Consider the following 26,319-nt stretch of genomic DNA (forward strand, 5'->3'; position numbering starts at 1 on the left):
GAAGGGGAGGGAGCTCAGCACCAGCAGGGACCCCGGCAAGGGGCAGCCCCCAACCCCAGCCCTGCTCCCCACGCACGGGCTCCGAACCGGCGCCCCCCAAACCCCACCCCCCCCCACCCCGAGGGCCTCGCCGGCTCGGCGATGCAGGACAGCGGGAGACGGGAGATTAAGGGCTCCACAATGGAGCTACAGCCCGAGAAAAAATCCCTTTAGCGCAGGCGGGGCGAGGAGGCATCACGGCTCCAGCCGTCGGCGCCAGCCCGGCTCCCCCACCGGCCCCGTGGGGCTGGACCCCCGGGTCACCCCCCCGGCAGTGCCACCTCCCGGCTGCTCGGTCCCGGAGGGGACCCGGGCCACCATCCCACGGGAGAAGGGCCGGGCAGCCGGGGAAAGCGCCCGCGGCTCGCTGCGTTGGCTCTGCCCCCCTTCCCCGGTTCCCCCCGAGCCCAGGGGAGAGCTGAGACAGCCCCGGGGCCACCCCGAAGGCCGCGGGCAGAGGACGCCTGGGCAGACGCCAAGGCCCCACGTCACCCACGCCCGTGACTCATCAGCGTCCCGGCCCCGCTCAACCCCGACCAAAACGCCATCGGAGATTTGCATCCATGCATGCAGCTGAGAAGTGCAAACGCCCCAGAAAGCGTATTCCCAAGCATCCAGGTCAAGAAGTCCGGCAAAAACACGAGCGCGCTTGGCTCGGGCACGCGGGAACGTCCCTTTGCACCGTGCCCGGCCACCACCTCCCCGCTCGCAGGGACGGTGCCAGCCGAAAACACCCCCAGGAGCAGAGACGCCCTGCCAACGCCCCCGCCCTGCCTCCTCCGCAGCTGCCAAGAGCACATCCACCACAAAAAGCCCAAACTTTCCACGTTTTCCAAAATAACTGGCAGTACCGGATGCCCGGCTACGCTGGGGGCTCCCGGGGCATTGCACACTCATCCTCTGAGAGCAGAAAGCTTCCTTAAGGGGTCTCAAAGCACGCGCTCGTTGACGTATCCCGACTGGCATCCTTCAGACGCAGAGCCTGGACGCGGCGGCTCCCGGAGGCGCGGAGACCTCCCGGGGCCCCTTCCCACCTCTGGACGCGGCGGCTCCCGGAGGCTGCTGGCACGCGGGGGAACCAGGACGACGGCTCGTTTGCCTCCCTGCAGGCAGGTCCGCAGAGTCCTGGGCTCCCAGGACTGCTCCCTGAGCAGCGAGTGGCCAGGAGCAAGCGGCTCCGGGCCTCGGCTGGCCCCCGGAGCGGCACAGAGCCCCCACGGCGCACACTCGGCCACCCCGGCACGTGGCAACACGGCTACGAAAGGTCTTCTCCAAATCGCCACCCCAAACGGGCGACCTCAGCAGAGGCGTCCGAGACCCGCGCACGGGCACGCAGCATCCTCCTCGGCCACCGCCGCGCGCAGCGACTGCCGGCTCGCGGAGACCGAGGGCTCGCTGCGGCATGCACTCGCGCCCCGTTTCCTCGCCCGCCCTTCGAGGACTGGGTTAAACCCCCTGGCTGAGCACGGTCCTCCCCCAACCTCTGCTCCCCCTCAGCAAGACTGTCCAGAGACTCCCAGTGCCACATCGAGGCCCTGGTGGCCCCACGTCGCTTCCTGAGGGTATCAAAGCAACATCCCGATGACACGAGGCTACGAAAGACCTGGGACCCTCTTTAGCAAGAGCATCTACAATGCACAACTGCTGGAGATGGTCCTGAGTACCCTCCCCAGCACCGCAGCTGGAGCAAACAGTTTCCCCCATCCCTGCCCTGAACTGCTGTCACGCAGCTGACACCTTCCACCCTAACGAAGGGCCCTGTGGCTCCTGGCTGAAGCAACCGCGCAAAGGGCTGAGGGCGCCTCTGGGACGAACGTCCCTGCCCCGATGGGAGCTCGTCCTGTCCCCGCGCGGCCTCCTCCGCGTTGGCGGCCTCCTCCGGCGTTTGGCCGAGCAGGCGGCTCCTGCCAGCAGCCCCGGTGCCAACCGGCAGGCCGCAGCGCACAATCCATCATTAATGATTTAGTTATGTAAATGATGAGAAAAGGGAGTTGTTGTGCGCTGACACCGGTCTCCATGACACTGCAACGTGTGCTAATCCTCCCGAGCCGGCTGCGCGCAGGCCTCGCCGCGGGGACAGACGCCAGCGCCCCGGGGAGGCAACACGCTCCCTCCCTCTGCCCCGCGTCCTTCACCGGAAAACGCTGGTGGCCTACCTGGAAGTGGAGGATAATGGTCCAGATGAGCCCCAGGGTGAGCTTGGGGTTGCCGTCCGTAATGTCATCGTTGCGAATGTTCACCAGTTTCACCTGAAAGAAGGAACAGGGATGGGCGAAGCTCCCTATCGGATGCACCCGCAAGGAGCGCAGCAGGTCCCGTCCCCAAGCACGCTGCCGCCCAGGACCCTCTCTCCGGAGTCCGCGCTCCCACGGCGGGCGCTGCTCCGGCCCTGCTCCGGCCCGGCACCCGCAAGTGCTTTCCCAGCACTTAAGTGCTTGGTTGCAGCTCAGACGGAGAAGCGCCTCGTCCCCAAAGCCCTCGGCGCTGCTGCATAATTTAGCAGCTGCAGACCACAGAGCACGGTTAAAAGGGGACGGGCGAGCTTTATTAACTCCCTCCTGGGCTCGAAACCAAGCTGCTAAAGCTCAGCCCTAACGGCAGGTAAACCAGCACTGCCCGCACGAGCAGGACCCCCCAGGACCCCCCATGCCCTCAGCCCCCCCGCTGCCCCTTCCCGCCTGCCTCGCGCTGCAGCAGGTCCCGGGCTGCTCGGAGACTCCTGCGAGCCCTGGTGCTGTCTCGGCCGCTGCCCCTGCCGCCCTCACGGCCCCGTCCCCTGCTTCGGGCTCATCCCCACAGCCGGGACCCGCGACCCCACGGGAAGGGGCGCTAACAGGGGCGTCCGGGGGGAGACGTCCCAGCGAGCGCTCTGCCGCCGGGCCATCGCGCTTCAAAGGCGAAAGGTGTTTAATCCGAGCAGAGAAACCAGCTCCCGAGAGCCTCCGGCAAGATGTCTCCATCACGGGGCTGCGGAGAGGGAGGGAGGGGGCCTGGAAGCTGCTCACCCTCCCTAGCGTCGGGCATGTGCTCAAATTTATTCAGTGCCCTCAGGCCAGCAGGGAAAGAAAATCTCTGCTTCGGCGTGAGCCGATACCATTCCTCCCCGTCTCCGCGCATCCGGGGAGCATCACGACGGGAGACCTGCCCAAACAAGCCTGGCAGGGCGCCCGGCCCCGGGGAGCTGCAGGGGTTTCACCTGCACGCAGGACAAGTCCTGGGATGTGCCGCCGCCGCGGGGCGAGGGGCCCGGCCCCCAAAAAGCAGAAGGAAGCCGCTGCCGGAGGCGGCTCAGGGGAAGGAGGGGAGGATTGTGCTCCATGGCCACGTGGAGCTGAGCACGAGCTGGCTGCCCGGCTTCCCGGGGCCCCAGCGGCCGTGCACATCATCGGGGCTGGCATCCGAGCTGCCGGAAGCCCCACAGGGAGCTGCCGAGCAGCCCCAGGGAGGCTCCACGGGGCGCAGCAGCGGCTGCTCTGCGACGTTTGCAAAACCCTTCCCAGACCGGGAGCTCGATCCCTCGCTTTGGCACTAGTTTTTGCACCACACGGACAGTTTGGAGTGTGCACGAGGGAGCTTTGCTCCACGGAGCTGGCGTTAACCAGCACCCGGGCGCCTCCGGGACAGGCACACCCCAGGAACAGGCTGCTGCTGCTTCTCTACACCCCACCCAAGCCACAGCCGGAAGAAAGAGTGACGAATCATTCCGGTCTCCTTCTGGAGGAGCCTAAATCAAGAGGCCCCCGTTCGGGCACTGCCCAGCCCTTACCTGCCGCTGCTTCAGGAAATCCAGGGCAATCTGCACGTTCTGGAGCCTGTGGAAGCGCATCCGGCCCTTCTCGCGCGGCTGCAAGACAGAGGCAGGGGCTGCAGTCGAGTCCTCGGGCTGGCAGCGATCGCATGCACGGCCGCCGGCACTGCACACCCCGCATGCCCGACGCGCAGGAGCCCGCTCGCGTGCGGCAGCGCGGCTCGGGGTGCTCGTGTGCCCAGCGTGCAGGCGACACGCTCCGCGTTTGGTCTGCAGGCGGAAACTTTTGCTATTAGGCAAGATCCCACCGAAACCAGACAACAAGGCCTACGGCAGGGCGCAGAGAGGGGAGGACCCTGAGATATCGACCTCCTGCTCCGAGCCCACCCGTGAGATGCATCCGCAGTGGGATGCACGGATGCGGGCAGGGACTGGCCGCAGGTCCCCCCCGACGGTGGTGAAACCATGGGCTCAGCCTCAACCCTCTGCCCCACCGCGGCACGTAGGACTCTCCGCGGCCAGCAGAGCCACAGCAGCACCAGCCTCGGCTTCGAGGCACGAGCAGGGGCTGCTGCTCCAGGTCCCACCCCAATCCGCTGGGAAGGGGAGGGATGAAACAGCCTCGGCTGTGCTCATCGCCACGGGGCAGCCGGGTTTCCAGCACAGCCCGCGGCTGAGCTCCGGCCTGGGGAAGGGGCACGGCAACGGCTGGGCGCGAGGCTCAGACCTCTGCGCACGGCCCCGGGCTGCCGGCACCCAACGCCGGGTCTGCTCTGGATCAGCACGGGGGAGGATGGGGGCCCAAACCCCAGCCTGGTACAGCCAGAGGTGTCACCGGGCTTCTCTGACCCAGCAAAGACACCGCAGCTGCTTTGTGCCGTCTTTCTCTGCCAGCGTTAAGGGAAAGAGCCGGCACTGCAGCGGGATGGGAGCTGGCAGAAGGGCACTGCAGCTGCAGCATCTCCCGGCCTCGTCGAGCAGCTCAGGGGGACAACGGAAGAAGAGACCCTGCGCAGGGAAGTCACCGCCCCGAGCCAGGGCGCTGCAAAACGTAGGGTTTCTTTCCCCTGACCTAGCCGAAAGGGCTCGGCAACCCCCTGGGCAACCCTCAGCTCAGCCCAGGTGCAAGCATGGACCAGACAGCCCTCATCACACCAGCCTCCTCCTCGCTTGCCTCGCGGGACGGCGGACGTGCCCGGCGCGTCTCCATGCAGTGACGGGCTTAGCAGAGGCCCAAGCGCCCCGGTGAGGGCCGCCAGGGCCCTTCCCCTCCCGCCCCGGCCGGTGGGGTCATGCTCACACAGCAGCGGGTCGCGTGCCCCGACCGCAGGCCACCGCCGCGCCGCTAAGCCGGGTCCCGGGAGCGCGGCCTCGCCGAGGGGAACGCGGGACGGGGCACCGTCAGCTCCCCGTCTTCCCCTCGGCGGGCCGCGCCGCTCCCCGACCCGCTGCGGGTCACGCTGGAGCGTCCGGGGCGCCCGCAGGGCCACGCTGCGTCCAGGGCGGACTCAACCTACTGCGTCACCATCCTCTTCCTCCTCGCGCTCCTCGCTGCTCGCGCGGCGCCAGGACGGCGCTCTCACCAGGCGAAGGCTCCTCGCGCCCGACGGCTCTTTTTGCTAACGAGCACGGCACGGACAACACCGACGGGGAGGCGACACACAGGGAGACAGAATGGAAACTAAAATGCGACGCCCAGGCAATGGAGAAGGCAGCAGAAACGGGGACGCTGGCCAGGGAGGGGATGAAGGGCAGCCAGATCTCCTGGATACCACGGGCGCCTGCCGGGAAGGGCCGGATTCGGGGGGGATGAGCTGGACGGCAGGTGCCAACCACCAGATTTGGGTCAGAAGTGGGTAAAACTGGAGGTAACGGTACCCGTTTGCTTCAATACCCCCATTTCTCCAGCACCCGGGGCAACTTCCCCGGCCCCCGGGGCCGTCCCACGCCATCTTCTGCAAAGGAGCCTGAAGGGGTGAGCTTTCCCCAAGGCTTTGAAAGCCAAAATGAAGAAAGAAAGAAGCTGTCTGGATCACAAGCATCTCAGTCCAACTTTGCAACACCCACAAGCTCTAATTTGGCATCTCGGGAGGGTAACGGAGTGAGTTAACAGATCTTTGCCCAGATCCTATTTTAGGGGAAAACCGAAATAATTCCTGCTGTGCTACAGCGCTGCACCAATAAGGACCTTCCCAGCGCTAACCGAATGTGACAGTCTAAAAAGGAGGAGGAGGAGGAGGAGGGAGGGGGATCCCACTACATTCAAGATGCAAGAAGAGATGTCTGCACGCCAGACAGCTACTGATTTCCTCAAATCCGGCTCATTCAGGAGTTGCTAAGTTCAGAGCAGGATAGGGGGGCATGGACCCTACCGAATCCATGAACTCTGAGCTCGGCTGCCGGACAAACGGTCATGGAAGCAGTTCTAGCCAGAGCCGTTATTTTTCTGTATTTTTAAAATAATGAATAATATGGAAAAGAATTGCACGTGAGCCCTCCCAGAAAGAGGGGTCTAACCCAGGGCACCATAAAACAGCAGTTTTAGATAATCACGCGCTTTGGTGGTATCCAAGAAATCAGCATGAGGAACACACGTCTGAGTGAAAAATACAAAAAAAAACACAAAAACAAAAAAACCAAAAAAACTATGGCATAAAAAACAACTGCTGATCACTGCAACTTGACCAGAGCGGAGAGGGAAGGTGCAGGAGGAGGAACCGGGCTGTGGTGGCGGAGGGGACAGCAGCGTCACCAGGAGACCTCCAGACTCACCAGTTTCACTCCGGACAGGACCTCCAGCAGAGAGATCAGGTTGTGGCCATCTCGCAGGTCTTCGTACAGGTCGTTGATGTGCTTGCGCACCTGGGGAGACGGGGAAGGAAACGCTCTCAGGGACGGGACGGCCCCGCTGGGCCATCGGCCTCTTTGGTGGCATCGAGGGAGGAGGACGCCAGTGCGTGCAAGCAGCCGCCTCTCTCCAAGATGCGTGCGTTCAAAACGGTTATTCCAAAATTATTGCTAGGAAACCAGCCTCCGGTTCCCCAAATGACCTGGCAGAAGCCGCTGCCAGCTCCAGACGCACAAACAGATCACTGTTAGCCCAGCCGTACCCCAGGCCATCCCGCAATGCTGCACGCAGCGCTCAGAAGAAAGGCTAGCTCAGTCCTGAAGCAACAGGGTAGTTTATTACATGACTTTATAACGTCCCCCCCAAATACCATATGGCATTGAGTTTCCATTTAAGAACTGAGGGTATTTTCCAGGGGGAAGCACGGCTGCAAAAGCCGGCTGACTGCATGCTTTCCTTCTCTGCTTCTAGTGCAGGTGGGAAGTTCTGCTAGAAACATGAAACCTCCGTACCGGCTCTTCCCCCAGCAAATTCAGGTGTTTGACACCGCTGAAACCAACCCCAAGGGTTTCACACAGCAGCCTGACCCCCCCACCCCCCTTGCTAAGGGTTGCAAAGCAGCTGGAGGTGAACGCAGAGGTTTGCAAAACCGGCTGAAAAACAGAACTGCGTCACCTTTAACGCCCAAACTAATTTTTTTTTTCAGATGGAGAATTAATGAAAAAGCACCTGGCAGTTAACCAAGAAAAGCAGGAGGCACCTTGCCGCGCCACGTTAATCCTGCTTAGCTACCGCGGATTACCGTCAGCTCTGAGCAAGCCGAGGGAAAGGGCGGCTCGGAGCACGGCCCGCAACACCGCGCCGGGGCGCGAGGACCCGCAAAACACGCTCAGCGCACGGGCTGCGGCGTGCCAGTGCCCTCCGAAGGCACCGCGGCATTCCCACAGCATTCCCACGGCATCCGTCCCGCTCCGAGCGTGGGCGCTGTGTCTTGAACACCCTCAAAACCAAAAGCTCCCCGGCAAAAGCATAGGCATTTATCTGCTGCTCCTGAGCCGGAGGGGACAGACAGACAGGCAACCTTTTAACCCGCTCTAAGGTGAAACGCTCTACTCTTACCTTCATCAAGTGTTTATTGACCCATTTAGTGAAGGTTTTCTTCTGGACTCTGTCCCGTTCATCTGTTGAGAGAACACAGACGAGCCTCGGTCAGGGCTTTCCAGGCAAAACCTTGTGCAATGGTCACCCCCCCCCGCCCCGCACACTCCCGTGACGGGGCCTTAAAAGCGTTGCATGAAAAACGCGCAGATGTCCCTTAACAGGCCTCTGCCGGTACTGACCACACATGCAATTAGCAGCTTATGCTTTCACTGTATTTTTGGTTCATTGGATTTTAAGGATTTACTGTTTATTTCTGGCCCTCGGCTCAGCCAAGGACGCCCGGGCTGGACGCGGGCAGCTCCCATCCGCGGCCCGGCCCTGCCGACGGCACTGCTGCCCCGAGGGTCCCGGCCCCGGGAGCATCCGCCCGGGAAGCGGTGGCCGTTCCCAGCCCGGCGGGATGCCGACCACGGAATGAGCGGGAACGGGGCCCAGGCGTCCGGGGCAGCTCGGTCCTGCACCCACCGGGATTGCCCGGCTTTAGCAGCGCCGCGGGAACGAGCGCTCCCGGTCCACCTTTTCCGCAGTTTCCCCACCCGCCGCTGCCGACGCCGAGCACGAGGATTGCTCAAGCGGCAGAACGGGAGGAGCCACGAGGCTGCATTTCCGAGCCCTTCCCAAATTCCCGGAGCGCTGCCCAGACCGGACGCCCAGGGAGGCCTGGGAGCGTGCGGGAGCCGGGCCGGCAGCCCGGGACTCGCCGGGGAGCCGTGGTGCGAGTGTGCGCACACGCAGCGGATAAAGCCTGCTCATTCGGTACACGCAGGGGGTGTTTGTGGGAAACGAAGCAGCCTCCAAAAAGATCCGAAAAGATCATTTTGGGAACGTTTTGCTGGTTTTACCACGGGAGGGACTTGCACACGCACACCGGTACAGGAGCCAAATCCCCCAACCACAGGGATGCCCTGGACACCGCGCTCCGCCAGGAAGGAGCAGCCTTGCTTTTGCTCCAATGCCAAAAAAGCAGGAAAAGGCAGTAAAACAACATCTTAAATCCCTCCCGGCAACGGCACGGGCCCCCAGCCGCGCTTCGCATCCCGCCCGGACAGGCCGGCTTTCCGGCAAGCGCTGCCGGCAGGGCGCCTGCACCCGGGGCTCGGGAAAACCCCGCGGAGCCGAGTCGTGCGGATCCGCGAGCACCCGCCCCGGCGGCCCGGTCATCTCCCCCGCGGCATCCCGGAGCAAACGCGGGAGCGAGCGACCGCGCCGGGGGCCCCTGGGCCCGCACGGGTTTTCGGGACCTCTCTGCGAGCCCGGTGAAAGCTGGGGAGGCGGCGGCCACGCGGGCCCAGCTCCGGCATCCCGGCGTCCCCGCGGCGCGCACTAACCCATGCAGCACATCCGGCACGCCAGCTGCGCCGCCAGCCGCCGCCGCTCCCGGTAGAGCTGCCGCGCCGCCATCCGCCGAGCCGAGGGGGGTCCCGGGGCGCCCCGGCCCGGTGCCCTTGTCCTCCGGCGAGCGCCCTGCACCGCTGCGCCGCGGCTCCTCCCACCGCGCCACTTCCTACGCCGGCGGCCTCGCGCCCCGGGAGAGCCCGCTTCCGTGCCGGGGCATCGCCGCCACGGCCGCGGGGCCGAGCCGGGCTGGGTTCACGCCGGGCCGGCGGGTCGGCGCGCGGGCAAGCGGAGGCAGCCCATCACCCCGGCGCGCGGCACGGTGAGCTCCCAGGCGGCAGGGTCGCTGCGAGGGACGAGCTACGGCCCAACCGACGGCTCCTGCAAGCGAGCGGGCGGCTTTCCAGGGAGCGGCAGCGTCCCGGGCAGTGGAAACGAGTCCTCCTCCGCGGTGCAGGTCAAACCGAAGTGGAGCAGGCGAAGCGCAGGCTCTCCCTCCGCCCGCTTGCTCCGGGAGCGGAGCAGGCTCCCCCGCGGCACCCGGCAGCGGCTGCACGCATCCCACGGTGCCGGGCACTGCCCCGCCGGCAGGCTCTCGGCCGGTTTTTTTCCCCGCCTTGTTTTCCAGCTCTCGCTTAATTGCGCCGGGGTGCACAATGCAGGGCTGTCCGCCCGCTCGGCCCTGCACAAAGGGCCTCCCGGAGCCGGGACCGAGCGCTCCGGCCGCGATCCCGCTCGGAGAGCACTCGCGACAGCTCCCCAGATAACGGGGCCCCGCGTTATCGCCGCCTCTCTTCCTCCTCTTCTAAATATAATCCCTCTTCAGGGCTGGCGCGAGCCCTGCCGCTGCCGGGGAACGGCAACATGCTCGGTCCCGCACGGAAAGTTGCAGCCGGCCGCAGCGATGATCCCCGCGGCTCCTCGGCGTGCTCCTCTTCAACAGAGCGTTTTTCCCTGTTTTTTCGCCCCGTTTCAGCACCTCTGCGTGGTTCCCCGGTCCTAATTAGATCGCACCTCTCCACCCCGTGCCCGCGCTGCCCTCCGAGCTAATAATAACGCACGGCTACGTCTTACTTACGATGTTAAGGCCCTGCCGGCTTATCAGTCACCGGCTAATCTCCAGCCGGTGGCAGCTCCCCCCGCGTCGGGGGTTAAACGGCCGAGCAAGCGGGGCTGAGGGCAGGTTTCTTTAAGTGCATTAAGCCGGGGAGACGGGGCAAACCGCGCGGCTCAGCAACACGCAGCACTTTAAACGCACCCGCGGGCAACGCGAGAGCTGGCACGAGCCAGCGGCGCTGGCGGGGCAGGACGCGGAGCGCTTCCGAGCGGCGGGAGCGACCGGCGCGTGATTCAGCGCGGAAAAACGCGCGGGAAACCCCTCCGGCCGGCGGCTACCCGGCCGGGAGGGGGCCCAGGAGGCCGGGGCCAGCGGGACCCGCCGGGCGCAGGGTTATTTTTACAAGATAAGCTGCTGCAAGATGACCCTCGTCTTCCCACCCGCGGGGAGCATTTGAGCGACAGCACGCTCGAGGTGGATATTATCCAACTTTTACCGGGAAAGGAATAACTAGCAGGGGGAAACTCACTTTTTCGCAAACACTTGCATTGCTATTTTTTCCCAAGGCAAGGGACAGACATCTCCGGCGGGTCAGAGCAGAGAGGCAGCGCGTTACGCGGGGGACCAGGAGCGGGGAGGAGACAGCGCTGCTGCCCCCCCGGGCGGCACGGCGACGTTCCCACACGGCGACGTTCCCGCATGGCTCTGCTGATGCCGGGGAGCCGCGGGGCCGTCCGGAGCGCCTCTCCCTCCCGGCGGCTGCGGAGGAGGGAGAAGCAGCGCCTCTCGCAGCTGGGACCTGGGGAAAAGCCCCAGCGGATCCCTCGGAGCTGCCCTGCTCCACCGGGTAGGGAAAAAAAGCAAGGAAAGGGATGATCTATAAACGACGCAGGGAAAAGGCTGGTCGGGAGCAACAGGGGTGAGTGAGACCTGTTGGAGGAGAAGAGGAAAGAAGGAAGAGGAAAGAAGGAAAAGCCAAGCCCAGGAGGTGCCCAAAAAGCTGGCAGAGGTCCGGCCGGGGAGGGCGCTACCGCATCCCGGGGGGAGGCGCGGGGCTGCCGCGTGCCCCCGCGTGCGGCGAACACGGAAGAGCCCTGTTTGGGGAAACCGAGGCAGGTCCCGGCCGGAGCTCGGCAGCAGGACGTGAACTACGTTTTTGGGTTTGCACTGAACCAGGCAGCCCCTTAGGCCATGCGTGGAGCCCATGTTGGGGCACCGGGAAGCCTGCCTCCCTCCTCCTCCTCCTCCTCCTCCTCCTCCTCCCAGCCAGGGAGAGGGGATGGAGGCCGGGGGGCGGGAGGGGAGGACCCGCAGCGGCACATCGCCCTCCCTCCTTCCCTCCCTCCCCGGCAGCCTGGGCCCTCCCAGCCCCCCGTCTCCAAACGCGGCTCTCCGGGAGGCACCGAGACCCGTGACCTCCGCAGCGGGCCGCCAGCCATCTTAGCGCCGCGCGGCCGCCCCTACCTGCTCCGCTGCGGCTCCTCCAGTACAGGACGCCGGCGATGCCCAGGACGTGGCTCAGCACGAACGCGGCCGGCGGCAGATAGGACCCTTCCGAAAGGGGCATCGTCCCGCCGCTCCCGCTCCGCCGAGGCCCCCGGGCAGCAGCCGAGCATCGCCGGGGCCGAGCCCGCGGCCGCTTTGCAAACTTCCCGCCCGGCCCGAGCGCGGCTCAGCCCCCGCCGCGGCCCCCCACCATGTCGGAGCCCGGGGAGGGGAGGGAGCGACGGGGAGCGTCAGGCCGACTCGGACATCTTTCCTCGGCGTTCCCGCGGTCGAGCCCCCCCGCGCCGAGGGCGGACGTCATCTCCTCACTTTCCATTCCCGGCCCCGCAGGAATGCCGCCGGCGGCCTGCGCGAGCGGGGGGGTGGCGCGGGACGGGCCCGCGGCCGGGAGGCCTCGAGCCGGCGCCGCGGGCGAAGCGAAACCCCGGGGCACACGAGGCCGAAGGGGGTGCTCTGCGGGCCGGGGACCCCGATCGGCTCCTTCCAGGGTATTTTTCCAACACCGGCATCCGCACAGACCCCCCGGAGCGTCTCTCGTTGCAGAGGCTGCAGGCAAAAGGCCGGAAAACGCAGCAGCGGGGCGACGCTTCCCGCTCCGGGGGAGCAGAGCGTCGGCGAGAGGCGCCCTGATGGGAACGGGAGAGGCGCCCCTGCCCGCTCCGAGGCCGAGCGGACGGGGAAGAAACAGCTGGGAGAAGCAGCTGGAGGAGGCCGGACCCCCGGGAAAACGCAGCAAGCCCCCAGGGGCGGCTGTGCAAAACCAAGCCTGCCGCGGCCTCTCCAGCGCGGAGGAGGAATCCCTCATCCATGTCCGATCCGCACGCGGAGGGGCTGCTCCAGGCGCCCGAGACGCCCCTCGGGACCAGGGATCGGGCGGGAGACGGATCAGGCGGAGGAGGAAAGAGCAGGACAAGCAGCGCAGCGATGGCAGGATGGGGACAAAGGAGGGAGGCGGCCGCCGCCGCCGGGAAGGAGGGAGGGAGGCTCCGGCGGGCTCTGCCGCTAGCAGCCCTGGCGACACAAAGAGAAGCAAATCCCCGGATCCTCGCGGCCTCCGAGCCACCGCCGGGGACCTTCCCGTCCCCCAGCCCTCAGCCCGGCCTTGTGCTCTCATTTGGGCCCTGCAGCAAAGCATGTGCCCGTGCTGCCCCCCCGGGAGCCGGCTGTTCCCGCGGGCCGGGGTGCACCTCATTCCGCCCGATTTAACCCCATTCCCACCATCGCCTCCTTTAATACTTATTTTAGCGGGCTGCGTTTGGCCTGAGTGGCAGCAAGCTATTTCTCGCTGCCGCAGGAAACTGATAACGGCCGTAATTCATCCGGCGCCGGGCGCGGAGGGGGCGGCCGATAGCGGGGGGCCGCGGGAAGCCGCCGCCGGGGTTTCTCGCGGGGCCGCGGCGGCCGCCCTGGCCCCCCCCTCGCCCCGCCATGGCAACGGTGCCGCGCACACAAAACACCAGCGGCTAATTTTAGCTGCTCGCAAGGCGGCTTCGCAGTTGCGACTGCCGCCCGGGCCCGAAAAGGGAACGGGTGGGGAGCCGGCGCGCCGAGGGGAACGCGGCTCCGGCGGGAACGCGGCTCCGCGGGCGGCTGCTGCTGCAACCGCGCTGTGCAAGCAAAAAGCGCTTTCACGGGGCACCTCCGGGCACGCTGCAGCGAAGCCGCCCCGCAGAGCACGCCCGAAGCTCGGTGCATGCCAGGCTGCAGCAGCAGCGCGAGGGCTGAGTCACCGGCGGCTCGGCCAGGCCCCCCCGCCGCGCGCCGGCCGATGAGCAATGCAGCCGGCCGCAGCATCCCATCTCCTTATATGACTCGGGAAGCCGCCGGGAGCGGCGTGCAGGGGCCGGGCACCCGTGCCGCTCCGGGGCCGGCAGCCCCACGGCGAGGCGAGGCGAGGCAAGGCGAGGGCCCGTGGCCGTGCCACCGCGTCCCCGCGCAGCAGCCAGGTGGCACTGTGGAAACGCCGGCGAGGCCCGACGCCGCGGCGAGGGGCCCTCGGCGCCCGGTCCCCCAGGAGCGGCCGGGAGCCGGTGCCGAGCGTGGGAAGGGACCGCTGGGCTTCACCCGCAGCGACGGCGGAGCTGCACGCATGACCGAGCCACAGCACCAAATCTTCCCTAAAACACGCGGAAAACGCCGGCGCGTGATCCGCTCGGCCGCACGGCTGCACCTCTCGGCTCCTGTAAGCGTCATCCCCGCAGGGCCGGGGTGCCGCAGCCTCCCCCGGGTCGCTGGGTCTCCCCGCGGGAGCAGAAAGCAAACGCCGGCAAATCCCACCGGGTCCGCGCTCAGCCACAACCGGGATTTATTTATGCTTTTCCCTGGAAAATGCCCGTGCCCCCCCGCCCAGCACGGCTCTTCCCCGTGCACCGGTCCCTTGAACTCTCTCCCTCTCCCTCACCGCTGCTGAATCACCGACTCCTGCGTGTGCGGGCAAAACCTCCGTTTTCCCTCAAAACGCGCCATTGCCCGGCAGGGGCACGCGGGGCGGGACGGGACGGGACGGGACGGGCAGGGCCTCGCCTGGCCCCGGGGGTCCCTCCGCCTGCCGGCACCGCGTGCCAAGGATGCTCCGCACCTCCTCCGTGCTCCCAGCCCGGCCGGGTGGGCGGAGGGGCCGCGCGGACGCGGAGATCGGAGGGTTTGAGGTCAGGCCGGGAACAAACACCATTAGCGAAGGCTTTCGTGCTGCAAAGCAAACAGCGGAGCGGGGCTGCCACCTGGCCACGGCTTAATCATTCCCCAGCAGCGCGGCTCGCCGTTAACCCTTGGGCCGTCCCGTCCCGTCCCGTCCCGTCCCGGCGGCTGGGAAAGCCTCCGGCTGGCGCGGAGGCCAAGGCTTTCCGGAGGCAGGGAGAACCGCGGGAAATGAAAGGGAAGAGAAAAACAACCCGGCTGACGAGGAGGGGGCAGCGCCAGCAGCCGAAGACAAGAGCCGAGCAGACCGACGGGGAATTAATTAAGTCCCGGGAAAGAGGCGGCGGAGCCTGAGCCTTTGTGCGGCGCCGAGGCCTCCATCTCCAGCGACCGGGGCGGCGTTTGGGGCGGGGGGGTCGCCGGCCCAGGAGGGGGGTCCGCGGAGAAAGCGGGAGCCGCGCGGGAAGCAGCCCCGGATCCCTTTCCGCAGGCAGCCGGTGCGGTGCCGGCACCGCCGGAGCAGCAGGACCAGGGGCCACGCAAGGCCAGGCTTTGCGCGTCGCACAGCGGCTTAGGAAGCCGGAGAGCTGGGGGCGGGGGGGCGTGGGGGGAGGCCGCCTGAATCAAAACGCCTTTTCTCCCAGCTAACAAAAGACCTGGTGTCTCCGCAAACAGGCTTGTTATTCTAGCGCGAACCGAGGGCTTCTTGGCAGCCCGGGAAATAGGGAAACGTTGGGCTAGCGGGAACTATCCGCACTTTGTTCGGGGCGCGTTGGCCCGGCTCCGTGTTTAGACAGGGCTCCCCGCGGGCAGCCCACGGGAGCTCGCCCCGGCCTTCCCGGCCTCCCCGCTCCGCCGCCGGCAGCTCCCGCCTGCGGGAGGGCTTCCCCAGCTCCGCAGCCCTCTCCTCTCGCAGCCTGCTTGCAAACGGCACCGCAAAAGAGCAAATAAAAAATAATAATAATAATAATAATAAATAAGGGACTGTGCAGCCTGGATGCAAGCTGCTGGGAGCCCCGTCCCCACGGGCGGCTTCATCAGGCCCTTCCACCGCCCCGGTGCAGCCCGGCGTGAGCAACGGCAGCTCCCGGAAGGACTTGCAGCCCATGAGCCTGCTCCGGACACGCGACATCCAAAGCCAAAAAACAACAACAAAAAGAGCCCACGGAGAAGCAAGGGAGCCGCGGGCTCCCCCGGGAAGGGGGCGCGGGGGGCAGCCCCGGGCTCTGAGCTCATTAGCTCTCCCAAGCTAAGCAGAGCAAAACCCGATTAGCGCCGGGACGGGAGACCCGTGCGAGGCGGCGGCGAGGCCGGTCGGGGATGATCCGGCCCCGCCGCGCTGCTCTGACGGGGACCGGGGCAGCCCAGCTCCTCCCGCGGGCGGACCGGCCCGTGGCACCCCGCTCCGGTGCCTCCGCGGGGCTGGATGCGGCCCCCCCGCCTTCGCTTCCTGCCCCGGCGGGTGTCACCCGGCGCTGCTCGCACAGCGGCTGCTTCCCGGAGGAAGGCAAACAATTCCTGGACGCGCTGCCGGCGGGCGCCCGCGGACGGGAAGGGGCTGGGGGGCGGCGAGCCGACCTCGTGCCCGGCACCGGCACCGGCAGAGCCGCCCGCACCACGTCCCGCCGGCGCGGGAAGCCCCGGGGTGCCCGTGCTCCTAGCCGCGCTGCAGACCCGCCGCGGAGCTCCTCGCCGGCCCCCGAGAGGAATTTGGGATTAAACCCGGGAGGGGGAGGGCCGGGGCCTGGAACCTCCGTTCCCTAGAGACCCGCTCTCCCACGGAGAAACTTAATCCCCATTAAAAAACAAATTAAATAATCCCGCGGCTATCGTCTCTTTGCCTCTTTGTTCCAGGCCCTTTCGGGGGCTCGGCCGGACCCTCCGGAGCAAACACGGCCCCGCGGCGGGAGAGCCGTGAATTCCCAGGGCATCGTCCGGCTTTCCCGGAATCCAGATACGGGGAGACGGGCCGGGAGCGTTGCCCGTGGGGGCAGGCGAAGGCGGCCGAGCCCGGCACGGCCCCCGCCCCTGCCGCCCGCCCCCACCGCTTATCGCGCCCGGCCACCTGGGCGGCCCCGGCTCCCGCGCAGCCGAAAGCCAACGGGGCCCCCGGGCCCTCTGCACCCGCCGAGGCCGCGGCGTGCCCGACCGCGGGAGCAGCCGGGGTGCCACCGAGTCGTGGACGCGCTCAAGGACGCCCGGCCGCGGGGACAATCAGAGCTCTGCTCCCCGGGGAAGCACGTGCCGACGGCGAGGTCAGATGCAGCGAGGAGATTAGCCCGAGCGCGCCGCAGAAGATGCTGGATTTTATCTGGCTGCCAAGTAAACAACAAACTTGGGAGAAAGCGAAACCATCCTTCCTCATGCCGGGGATAAAATTATCCTGGTGATAAATTTGTAATCAAACGGGTTTCCTGAGCCGAGCCCGAGGCGCTCGTCACCTCCGGGCCGCGACGGCGCGGGAAACCCGAGACCGGAGGCTTCAGGAAAGGCTGGGTGACCTCCATCACCTAATCCGCCCCCCAGAACGACCGCCAGCTCCGGAGCAAATCCCACCGCCCCGGGAGGTGAATCCCCCCCTCGGAGGGGCAGCCGCCCCGGCACCGCCGGGTCTCCCGCTGCAGCCAGCGGCGAAAGCGGCTCCGGCCGGGCCCCCGGCTCCGCAGGGCGCCCGCTGCACCGGGCACGGCGCTGGCAGCGTGCCGGGGGGCCGGGACAGCCTTGCACACACACACACGGCCATTTACATATGAAACGGTCCCAGCTCCGGGCTCCCCCGCTGCCGCCACGGGGGGATGGATGGAGACAGCCGGGGAGAAGAAACCTCTCCGGCAGCAAAACCTCGCTCTGCGCCAGCTCGGGCCGAGCCTGCAGCTCTCGGGAGAGACCCGCTGGAGCCGTCGCACCTTCATCCTCCCTCTTTCCCTCCCCGTCCCCGAACGGCCACCGCGTTTCGGCACCCACGCAAGGAGCACGCGGCCCGGCGGCAGCTGGGGGACGAGAAAGTGCCCCGAGGATCGGTGCTGCCGCGGCCCCGGCACGCACCAGCCCGGCGCAGCGGCACGAGGCTCCTTGCACGTTGATTCCCGGTGCCAGCTGCAGCGAGGCTGCCGAAAAATTCATGACGGACACCGCGCCGGCGTAAGAAAGCGAATTATATTCCCCGCGGGCGCTGGAGCTGGGGCAGCTGTCAGCCCCGGAGCACCCGCGGTTAACCCTTCCCGGAGGCGCCTTTCGGGCCCGTGGGAGGGGAGACGGCCGGTCGGCCGCCGCGGCAACTCCCTTGGCTCCCTGCTAAATTACACACTGAATTGATCCACCTTTGTTATATGGCAGCATCAGCTGGCGGAGCCCAGCTGCACGGAGGCAGGGCTGCAAAAGGGGGGGAGTCGACGCGAATGCGTTTCGATGACGGGCGGCAGCATCGCGGGGGCTTTTGCCTTGCCTCTCCCTTGGCACCTTCCTTATAGCAGGCAAATCCCAAAGCCCGTCCATGGTGTCCGCTCGGCGCTCCCGGCCGGCCACCTCCCCGGCTGCCGGAGCGGCACCAGGGCTGCTGCAACGTCCCCCGCGGGATGCGGCCAACTGCGGGTCCCCGAGCAAAAGGCTCCTCCGGCAGCAGGAAGGGGAAAAAATGGAGCATCCTGGACTCCCAGGAGCTGCCTGGTCCCGTCCGGCCCCAGCGCCAGGACGGCAACGCGGCGCCACGGCCGCCCGGCAGAGCCGAAGCGGGTTAAGCAGCTCCCGGGGAGCGGCGGAGGCAGGAGCAGCCCAGGAGGCGAAACCCCCTTGAGCCGCGCGCGGACCCGGCCCACGGCCCCTCTCCGTCCAGGGGGCCGGTTTTGATTCCCGCTGCTTCGCTCAGCGCTTAGGTGCTGCTCCCGCTCCCCCCGCCGCTTGCGGAGCCGGGTTAACCATTGCCACACAGACTGCTCTGCACCCGCACGCGCTGCTAGGAGTCCAAATAAAAAACAAACCAGTAAAACCACGAGAAGCAGGAGCTCTCCTTGCTGCCGCGGCCGTCTCCACGCAAAGCCAGCTCCTCCTCGGTCTCACGGAGGGCTCCGTTTCCCCATCAGCTCAGGCGCTCGGATGCTGCCAGAGGTCGAGGAGAGATGCAGGAGCACCTGGGACACCCCAAACCTGCTCCCATTCTCCTCCCACCGCCGGCGTCAGCGGTGCCGACGTCCCCTCGGAGCCGCCCGCGGCGGACACCACCTCCCTTCCCCGCACCGGCTCCCAGGAGGGCTCCAAATACCTTTCAGGTTGCTGAGCCCGTCCAGGAACTTCTTGTATTTCTCCGAGTTCATTTTCCTGCCGGCAGCCGGCCGGGCGGCACCGGCGAAGGCGAGTGGCACCGCGCCCCAGCGCCGAGCCTGGCTGCACTTTGACCACCTTTGCGGTGATGTCAGCCCCGGAGCCCAGCCGCCCGCGGCCTTTTGTGCTTCCTTATTTGATGAGGGGGCTGCAAACCTCCCCGGGGCCCAGGCCACCCCCCTTTTTGCAAATTAGCCATGCCGGGCCCGGCGCCCCGGCACCTCGCCCCCTCCCAGCCCCACGCGTTAGGTTTCAGGGATTGTATGTCCCGCAGATATTTCGGGCCAGGAGCACGTTTGACCGATGAGAAAACGGGGAGGGGGACAAAAGCGTCCAACAGGCTCGAAGAGGCGCGTGCAAGAAACCGGAGGAGAGGGAAAAGGTGGTCCGTGCACAGACACACCGGAGCCTCTGCAACCGGGACCACCGGAGCCTCTGCAACCGGGACACCAGCCGGGGAGCAGCCACGGAGCAACGTGCTGGAGAAACGGGATGCCCGAGCCCCACGCAGCCGGGCCGCTCTCCAGCCTCGCCGGGCGCAGCAGGACCCCGCGCTCGCCACGTGCTTGCAGGGCCGCATGCTCCCCTGCGCAAACACGATTACAAAACTGATGAGATTTACTTGTTTTAAAGGAATTTCTGGCCGCAGAAGCCAGCCCAGAGCGATTCAAGAGGAACGCGGCCGAGTGCCGTGCGTTCCCCCTCCGTAACTGCCCTCCAGCGCAACGCGCATCCACGGGGAGTTTAATGGGATTTTTGTCAAATTAAAAAATAATAATATAGCAAAACCAGAAGCCAAATAAGCCATCGCCGGGAGCGTCTCCGCAGAGACGACCACGCTGCTCGCTGACCCCAGCCGAGCCCCAAGCCCGCGGCGGCCCCGCGCAGGGCTCCGCTGCCCGGCTTTCGGGAGCGCTCGGCAGCGAGCCGGGCCGGCAGCGGGGCTGCTCCGAGACGGACGCGCGCCTCTCCGGAGGCAGGCGCCGGCGGATCAGTTTCTTTTCCAAGGCAACGAATCCCAGAGGCCAGGTGCCGCGTTTGCTCCCGACAGCTGCCTGCGCGGGAACCCAAGAGCCAACATGGCTCTTTACGGGGACAACGGTGGCAGCGAGCGAAGCAGGTGGCAGGTGCCCTGGGCTTGAATTACCTGATCCCTCTGGCTCCGAACGGAGAGGACGGAGAGGCCCATCTCCAGCACACGGCCACAGAAAGAAGGGAAACCCCCAAAGTGAATTTGTCCCGGTGCCTGGGGCGACACGGACCCAAAGAAACTGCTTGGGCTGCCCGAGACGGGGCCGGGGAGGAGGAAGCATCTTCCAGGTTTCGGCGAGAACCTGGGAAAAAACAGGGAGCATCTGCTCCCTATGGGCCTCCAGGAGTTTCTCCAGAAGGTTTTCAACCTGCTTCCAAATTCTGTGCTCCCGGGTGAAGGAGGAAGGATGGAGCAGCCCCACGCGGCACGCTCCCCCCACCCCAGCCCAGCCTCCGGCGACGCAGCCTCCCAGGACCTGCTGCGCAGCGCGAAGCTGCCCCGACCCCCGGGTGGATTTATCGATCTGCAGCAGCGCGGGAGGAAATTAATTCATCCCAGTGAGAGCGAGCAGATCCGATCGCTCGGGAGCGGCCGTGCGGAACGGCCACGGACGGGCTGCGCCGAAAATTTATACCCACCGCCAGGCGCACGCGGCCAGAAGCGCTTTGTCCGTCCCGGACCCGGCTTGCAAAAACCCCGCGGCCTTCTGCAGCCCCCGGCGGGGTGAGAGGCAAAATAAAGTCGTCGCAAGAAACCGAGTTGTCACCACTAAAAATAGCACAATGGAATTTTCCTCTGAAAAATGGCTTCTTGCTGACAAAGGGGCTGCCGCCGCGGCGGGGAAGGGAAGGAGAAGAGCCGCCGGGGCGAGGCGGGGAGCAGGGCGGCAGCGCCCCGGGGATGCCCCATCTCCGGTGGGATTCGTCCCTCGAGAGGCGGCCGAGCGCTTCCCACCCGCTCGCCCCACGCCAAGGCGGAGGACGAAGCCCAAGCAGGCGTCCAAAGCGAGACCGGCAGCGCCGCGGAGCCGGCTGGGGAACGTCCCCGCCACGCTCATCCTCATCCTCGCCTTCCCGGCCAAGGGGAGGGACGGGCCGCGACCCGGCCCGTCACCCAACACGGCCGGCGGACGGCCGCTGCTGTAAAACGACAATCGGTGGCCCGGGAGGGGAGGGCGGCGCGGCCGCCGCGGTGCCGTTATCGATGACCCGGGCCGAGCGCCGGCTCCCACCCGCGCCCCGCGCCCTCGGCTCGCTTTTCTCCCGGACCCTGGCGACGGCGCCGACTTTGTACCGCCGGAACGATAAAAGTAACTCTAAACTTCCAGGGAGGTTCGGTGTCTCCCCGCCGGCCCCTGCTCACAGGCGCGCGATTGTAAGGCGAAAGTAGGTCAGGGACTCGCGGGAATGGGCGCCGGGAGCCTTCCCGCGCCAGGGAGCCGCGAACCTCAGCCCGGCATCGCCCGCGGAGCGGGGAGGGAGATGCTCAATCCCCGGCTGCACCAACACCATCCGACCACTCCCTCGGCATGGAAGAGGAGCAAGAGAAGACAATCCAGTTCCTCCCCATCCTTCACGCTGCTCTCGCCCGTCCCGGCTAGGAAAACCTCCCTGCACGCTGCGCTTGGGCCCTGCTCTCCTCCAGCCCGGACGGGGTTAAGGCGCAGCAGCTCCGACGCCTGCCAGATCCCATTCATAAGCATCCCGGCTCCCTCTCCGCCAGGGAACGCCTGGAATTCCCGGCCTGGGAAGGATCGCTCCAGCTGGCTTCCGAAAACCGCGGCCGGTCCCGCACGGGAGAGCCGCGGCGGGATGGGCGACGACGGCAGCCCGCGGCTCCCGCTGCCGTGCGCCCAGCTGTCGGCCCGGCCGAGGAATCCCAAGATCTCCCAGCTCAACAACTGCCCTTTGCAGGAGGAATCGCAAGCATCCGAAACAGCCGGGGAGGATGAAATGTCGCCACGTGCAGCGTCTGGAGCTGCTCACGATGAAGCCTCTTGCGCGGGTGCCATCACCACCCTGCTCCTTCCCCGCTCGCCGCGACCCTCGTGCCGCCACCAGCGCTCCGCTCCCGGAGCTCCCGTCGCGCCAAGGACTTCTTCCAGAGCAAGGGCAAAGACGTGACACCCTGCAGCAGCCACCAAACACGAGCCCGGGGCGTGGGATTCATTTATCCTTGCCGAGCCTCGCGGCCGGGCTCGCGGTGCAGGAACGCCTGCCCCGGGCCGCTGCAAGGGAAGAGCCGCGTGCCGGGAGCGGGGCGGCACGGCTGATGGGGACGGCCCGGCCCCGGTCGCACTGAGAGCGGCTTCTCCCTGCTGCCAGCACGGTTTTAGCAGGGCAGCAAAACCACCCAAGGTCAGTGCAAGCTTCCCTGGCCCAGGAGCCCTTGTAGACGGTTTCCTGGAGGAAAAAAATAAGCTGCTGGCAGAAGCACTTCTGAATTGCTGGGGCTGTGACCTGCCACGGACCTTTCACCAGCTTCAATAAAAACAGAGACAGAAGTTGCGCCCTTAAATGACATTATGAGAAGTCGGCATCAATCTCCCACTCAGAGCGGGGGGAGAGGACGACCGGCGGAGAAGCCCCCGGGGTGCAAAGCCCGCGCGTCGCTCGCGGAGGCCGACGAGGCTTCCCCGCCTCGCCGAAAGACGCCCCGCCGGCGGGGGAGGATAAGCCCCGCGCTGCGAGCGGCTTCGGCCCCGAGGTTTTCAGCAGGCAATTCTGAACTCGCCGGAGGGAGACGGGGTCGAGCAGGAAATGAGAACTGGAAAGGCAGCTACGCCGCGTTCACACGGAAACAGCAGCAGCAGCACGAGTCGTGCCCTCCCGGCGCCCCGGCCAGCAGCCCCGAGCCGACTGATCCAGATCTCCGATAAACAGCGGAAATTACAGGACAGATAGGAGCCGGCGGAGCCGGGCCTGCAGGGACGGAGCACGAGCTGCCTCTTTGCAAGCTGTGTTGCCCAAATCTGTGGGCGGACTCGTCTCATCACGGCCAGGACGCACCGATCCAGGCTCCCTCCTCGCACCTCCAGGGCCTGCTCGTGCCTCTGCTCCGGCAGGGAAGAGGCGAGTCCGTCCTCCTGCCCCTCGAGCCGGGAACAGCATCCTGCTTCCCGCCCGGCACCTCCCTGCGGGCCTCCCCCCGGAGGCGCCCGGCCGATCCGGCACGGATGCTGGGAACGCATCTCCGGTGGTGTCTGCCACACCGGCAGCCCGGTGATGGCCCTGACTCCCAGCCCCATCCCGCGGGAAGCCGAGGCCGAAGGCTCTCCCTCCCCAGCCCTCAGCATTTATCCATGTACACAAAAACACAGCGGTTGGGCTTGGACAGGAGACTCCCCAGCTCATTTACAGACACCCTCTGCACCCTGCGAGGTGCCCTCCCCTCCGGAGGCTCCCCGCCGCGACCACGGGCCCTTCCACCACCGCCAGCCCCCGGCAGCGGGCCCGGCCCCCGAGCAGCTCCGGACGGGGCGTCCGGGAGAAAAGGGAGAGCTCGAGGTCGGCATCGGGCGGCAATGCCGCGAGCCCGGCTCCCCCGCCCGGCAGCGGCTCCCCTCCCGCGGCGCCGGCCCCCGCGGTGCAGGCCGCGACCGGCCCCGGTAATTACCGTTCCCACTGCTTTCCCAGCGCCGCCCGGGCCCCAGGCAGCGCCTGCCTCCTCCACCCTGGAAGAGGCGGCCGCGTCAGGGCCCAGGCTCGGGGAGACCAGTCCCCCACCCGAAACACCAGCCTGAGCATCCCCCATACCCCCAGCAGCATCTCAAAGACCTCTGGAGACGAGGGCGGCGTGCACCGGGCACACGTCCGTCTGCTCCAAGGGTGCCCGTCGCAGAAACGATCCCGGGGAACGTCAACACGGAGGCCTTTGTCCTCCAAGGCTCCTTCCCAGCACGGATTCAACCTGCTCTGCCTCCGGCAGTTCCCATCCCACCGGAGCCCTTGGGATGGGGAGAGCAAGCCAAAGCCAGAGGCCACGCGCCATCCCCACGCTGCCCGGCTGTCCCAGGGCGTCCCAGCAGCACGGCTCCCGAGGAGGAGCCCGGCCCCGCAGCGGAGGCCACAATCATCTCGCCCTCTGTTCCAGGCCCCGCTTTGCTAAGCAGAGCCCTAAATCTGGGCTGGGTTTAGGCAACAGGGATTTACTGAAGCTCCCTGGGGAGCCCAGGGAGATCCGCTTCCACACGCTCGCTGCCTCGTCTCCAAGGCAATGGTTCACCGTCCTCCTCCTCCTGCCTCGCTTGCAGCCGCGGGAGGCTGCAGAAGCAAAGGCCGCGATGCCGCCCGGGGCCGCAGGGGTGGGAAGGGGAGCCGGCCTCCCGTGGGCCACACCGACACGAGCCCCATCCCCGGCCAAGCTCTTCGAACGAGCCCCGGGAAGGCTCGCCGGCGAGACAGAGGCTGCTCCCGGCGCGGGGAAGTCGAGCGAGCGCTGCTCAAAGCCGCCAGCGCTGCGAGACGCCGCCTCCCCCAGGTCCCACTCCGAGCCGGCCGGAGCCAAGAGCCGTGTTTACCCGCGCAGCGGCCTCCGTGCCGTTTGCACAAGCTGGACGTGTCTGCGGACGGGTTCGGTGACCTCGCGGCAGCCAGACCACGAGCTTTGGGCGCTCTGAGCCTGCAAACGTGAGCCAGGGCCCCGGGGAGCCCAGCGCCGCTGCAGCTCTAACCGCCCGGGCTGCACCGTATCAGCTCTGCGCAAGAGGGGCCTGGAAGGGCAGGTCGCAGCACCCTCAAACCTCAAGGAAAGCTGCAGTTTCGCCCAATGCAAAAAAGAGCGAGCAGGAGGCCCTTCCTGAGGCTTCAGAGGACTGCCAAGGGGACTCGGGCACTGCCCGGGGTGTTCGCCCCCGCCGCGGTCCCTGCCGTCCCTCGGCGCTCCTGGCCCGCGCTCTTGGCCACTTGTGCTCCGGCTGGCAGGGAAACACTGCCCCGCACAGGAACCCGGCTGGGCGGCAGCGCCGGGCCCCTCCCGCCGGCCCCCCATCCGCCGGGGAAATCGGAGCCCTGGGAAGGGCTACGGACTTCACCCACGGAGGAAAGACGGGGCAAAGCCAGCTTTATCGGGGGCCTCGCTGCCTTCTCCCAGCGGCATCGTGCCTGCTGTTGATCCCTGCTCCGACCAGCACCCATCCTGCTCCCCATCTGCCGGCATCAGCAGCCGCTGCCGTGGCCCGGAGGAGCCTCCCCACCGCCCCGTCTCAGCCCGAGCTCCATCACTCCTTCTGCCTGCACAGGGAAAGCAGAAGCTGGAAACTGAAGTTTCCTGCTGTTTCCACCAGCTGGATTTATCCGTTTTAGGTGCGTATGAAGGGACCTATCACCCTGGTATTCAAACAACGGTGTTACGACGCTTCCAGGAGTCAGCAAAAAAAATCCTCTTTTTATACTTCCCCTGGAAGGCTGCAGCGATTTCTCCATGCTGGCATCAGCCACGGTACGTCCAGAGCAGTCTAAACTTAGTTGACACAAATGGGACTCGCCTGGAAAGGAGATTGGCCAGAAACCAGCAGACGGAGGTCAAAGATTTCATTCTTACCCCGAAGTGTGAGCTGAAAAGGAAAAGGCCTGACGTGAATTCATACAAACAATGCGGTGCCACCTAAAAAAGGAGCGATGCAACAACGCGAGCCATTTTCTGAACACATGGGTCTCCAGCAAATCTCTTAAATCTGTCACCGAAATGAGATCAAAGATTTTCTGCATTAGCTACTGGCAAAGCACCTTCCACTCCCAGCGTGAGTCACACCACGGCTACCCGGTGCCCATGCCAAAGAGCAAACACGGCAGGGACAGCCGGGAGCGTGGCCACCTCTAGAGACACCCCCAGCCCCAGGCGCCTTTTCTCTCTGGACCAGAAGTGGCAGTTTTCCCAGAAAATTGCACAAAAACAAAGACAAGCCTGAAGAAGACAACAGCCCCAGGATGACCCCCAGGGAAGGACCCAGGGGCTCGTCCAGCTTCTGGAACCAAGGTCGTGGTTTGTTAGTGGGGCAACACAAAGACAATGACAACTTCAGCCACTTCCATCCATGTTAAACAGGTTTTGTGACTCAGAGACGAGCAAGCTTGGGGAGGGAAACCACGTGCCTCTTGGCAAAGCGAGCCTCCTCCGAGCGCAGGCAGACAGCATGAGAAGGAGATGAGCTCAGGAGACATCATCACATGCTCAAGATGACAATGATTCGACTGCAAAGGCAGCAGAAACCTGGAGAGGCGAGGCAGGGTGGATCCCGCCACCCAAAAAACCACCAGCTTCATTTCCCCGTTGGCCAAAACAAACACAAGCAAAACAGCATCTTCCACCACGGGTTTGAGTTCCACCTCGGCTAAAAATAAAAGCCGCAGAGACACTCATGTCCAGCCGTCCACAGCCAGCCCGGCTTCTCCGCGTGCTCGTCAGGGCGGCGGAGCAATCTCAGCTCCAGCGTCGGTGCTCGGCCCCCCCTCCTCCCCGCTCGGCCGCGTGACGAGGAGGAAGAAGGGCTTCCTCCTCCCTGCGAGGAGTCATCGCCGCGCTGCCGGGCCCGTCGGAGCACCTCCCGACTCCAGAAGCCGTGCAGCCCGCTCATCACCGCAGAGGAATGATGTTTATCTTTGCAGGAGGGAGCTGCAACGGCAGCTGCCCCGCGTCGG

General features: G+C 66.3%; 1 protein-coding gene across 14 annotated transcripts in view; it reads right to left on the bottom strand.

The window, feature by feature from the left end:
* Window positions 1-26,319, bottom strand: part of MACF1 (microtubule actin crosslinking factor 1) — a 138,849-nt gene that overhangs the window by 104,734 nt on the left and 7,796 nt on the right. For 9 of the 14 annotated variants that reach the window (XM_026098048.2, XM_064525138.1, XM_026098047.2 and 6 more), the window contains exons 2-5: window positions 7,755-7,816; window positions 6,560-6,649; window positions 3,806-3,883; window positions 2,196-2,288 (exon numbers count right to left, since the gene is read on the bottom strand). In XM_026098048.2, coding sequence (XP_025953833.2) covers window positions 2,196-2,288; window positions 3,806-3,883; window positions 6,560-6,649; window positions 7,755-7,816 — 323 coding nt within the window. Of the gene's footprint in view, window positions 1-2,195; window positions 2,289-3,805; window positions 3,884-5,304; window positions 5,407-6,559; window positions 6,650-7,754; window positions 7,817-11,652; window positions 12,006-26,319 lie in introns of those variants that run through there. The other 5 variants (XM_064525143.1, XM_064525132.1, XM_064525135.1 and 2 more) reach the window with 2 other exon arrangements.

The sequence above is a fragment of the Dromaius novaehollandiae genome, chromosome 23 (genome assembly GCF_036370855.1).
Source record: "Dromaius novaehollandiae isolate bDroNov1 chromosome 23, bDroNov1.hap1, whole genome shotgun sequence".
Taxonomy (NCBI): domain Eukaryota; kingdom Metazoa; phylum Chordata; class Aves; order Casuariiformes; family Dromaiidae; genus Dromaius; species Dromaius novaehollandiae.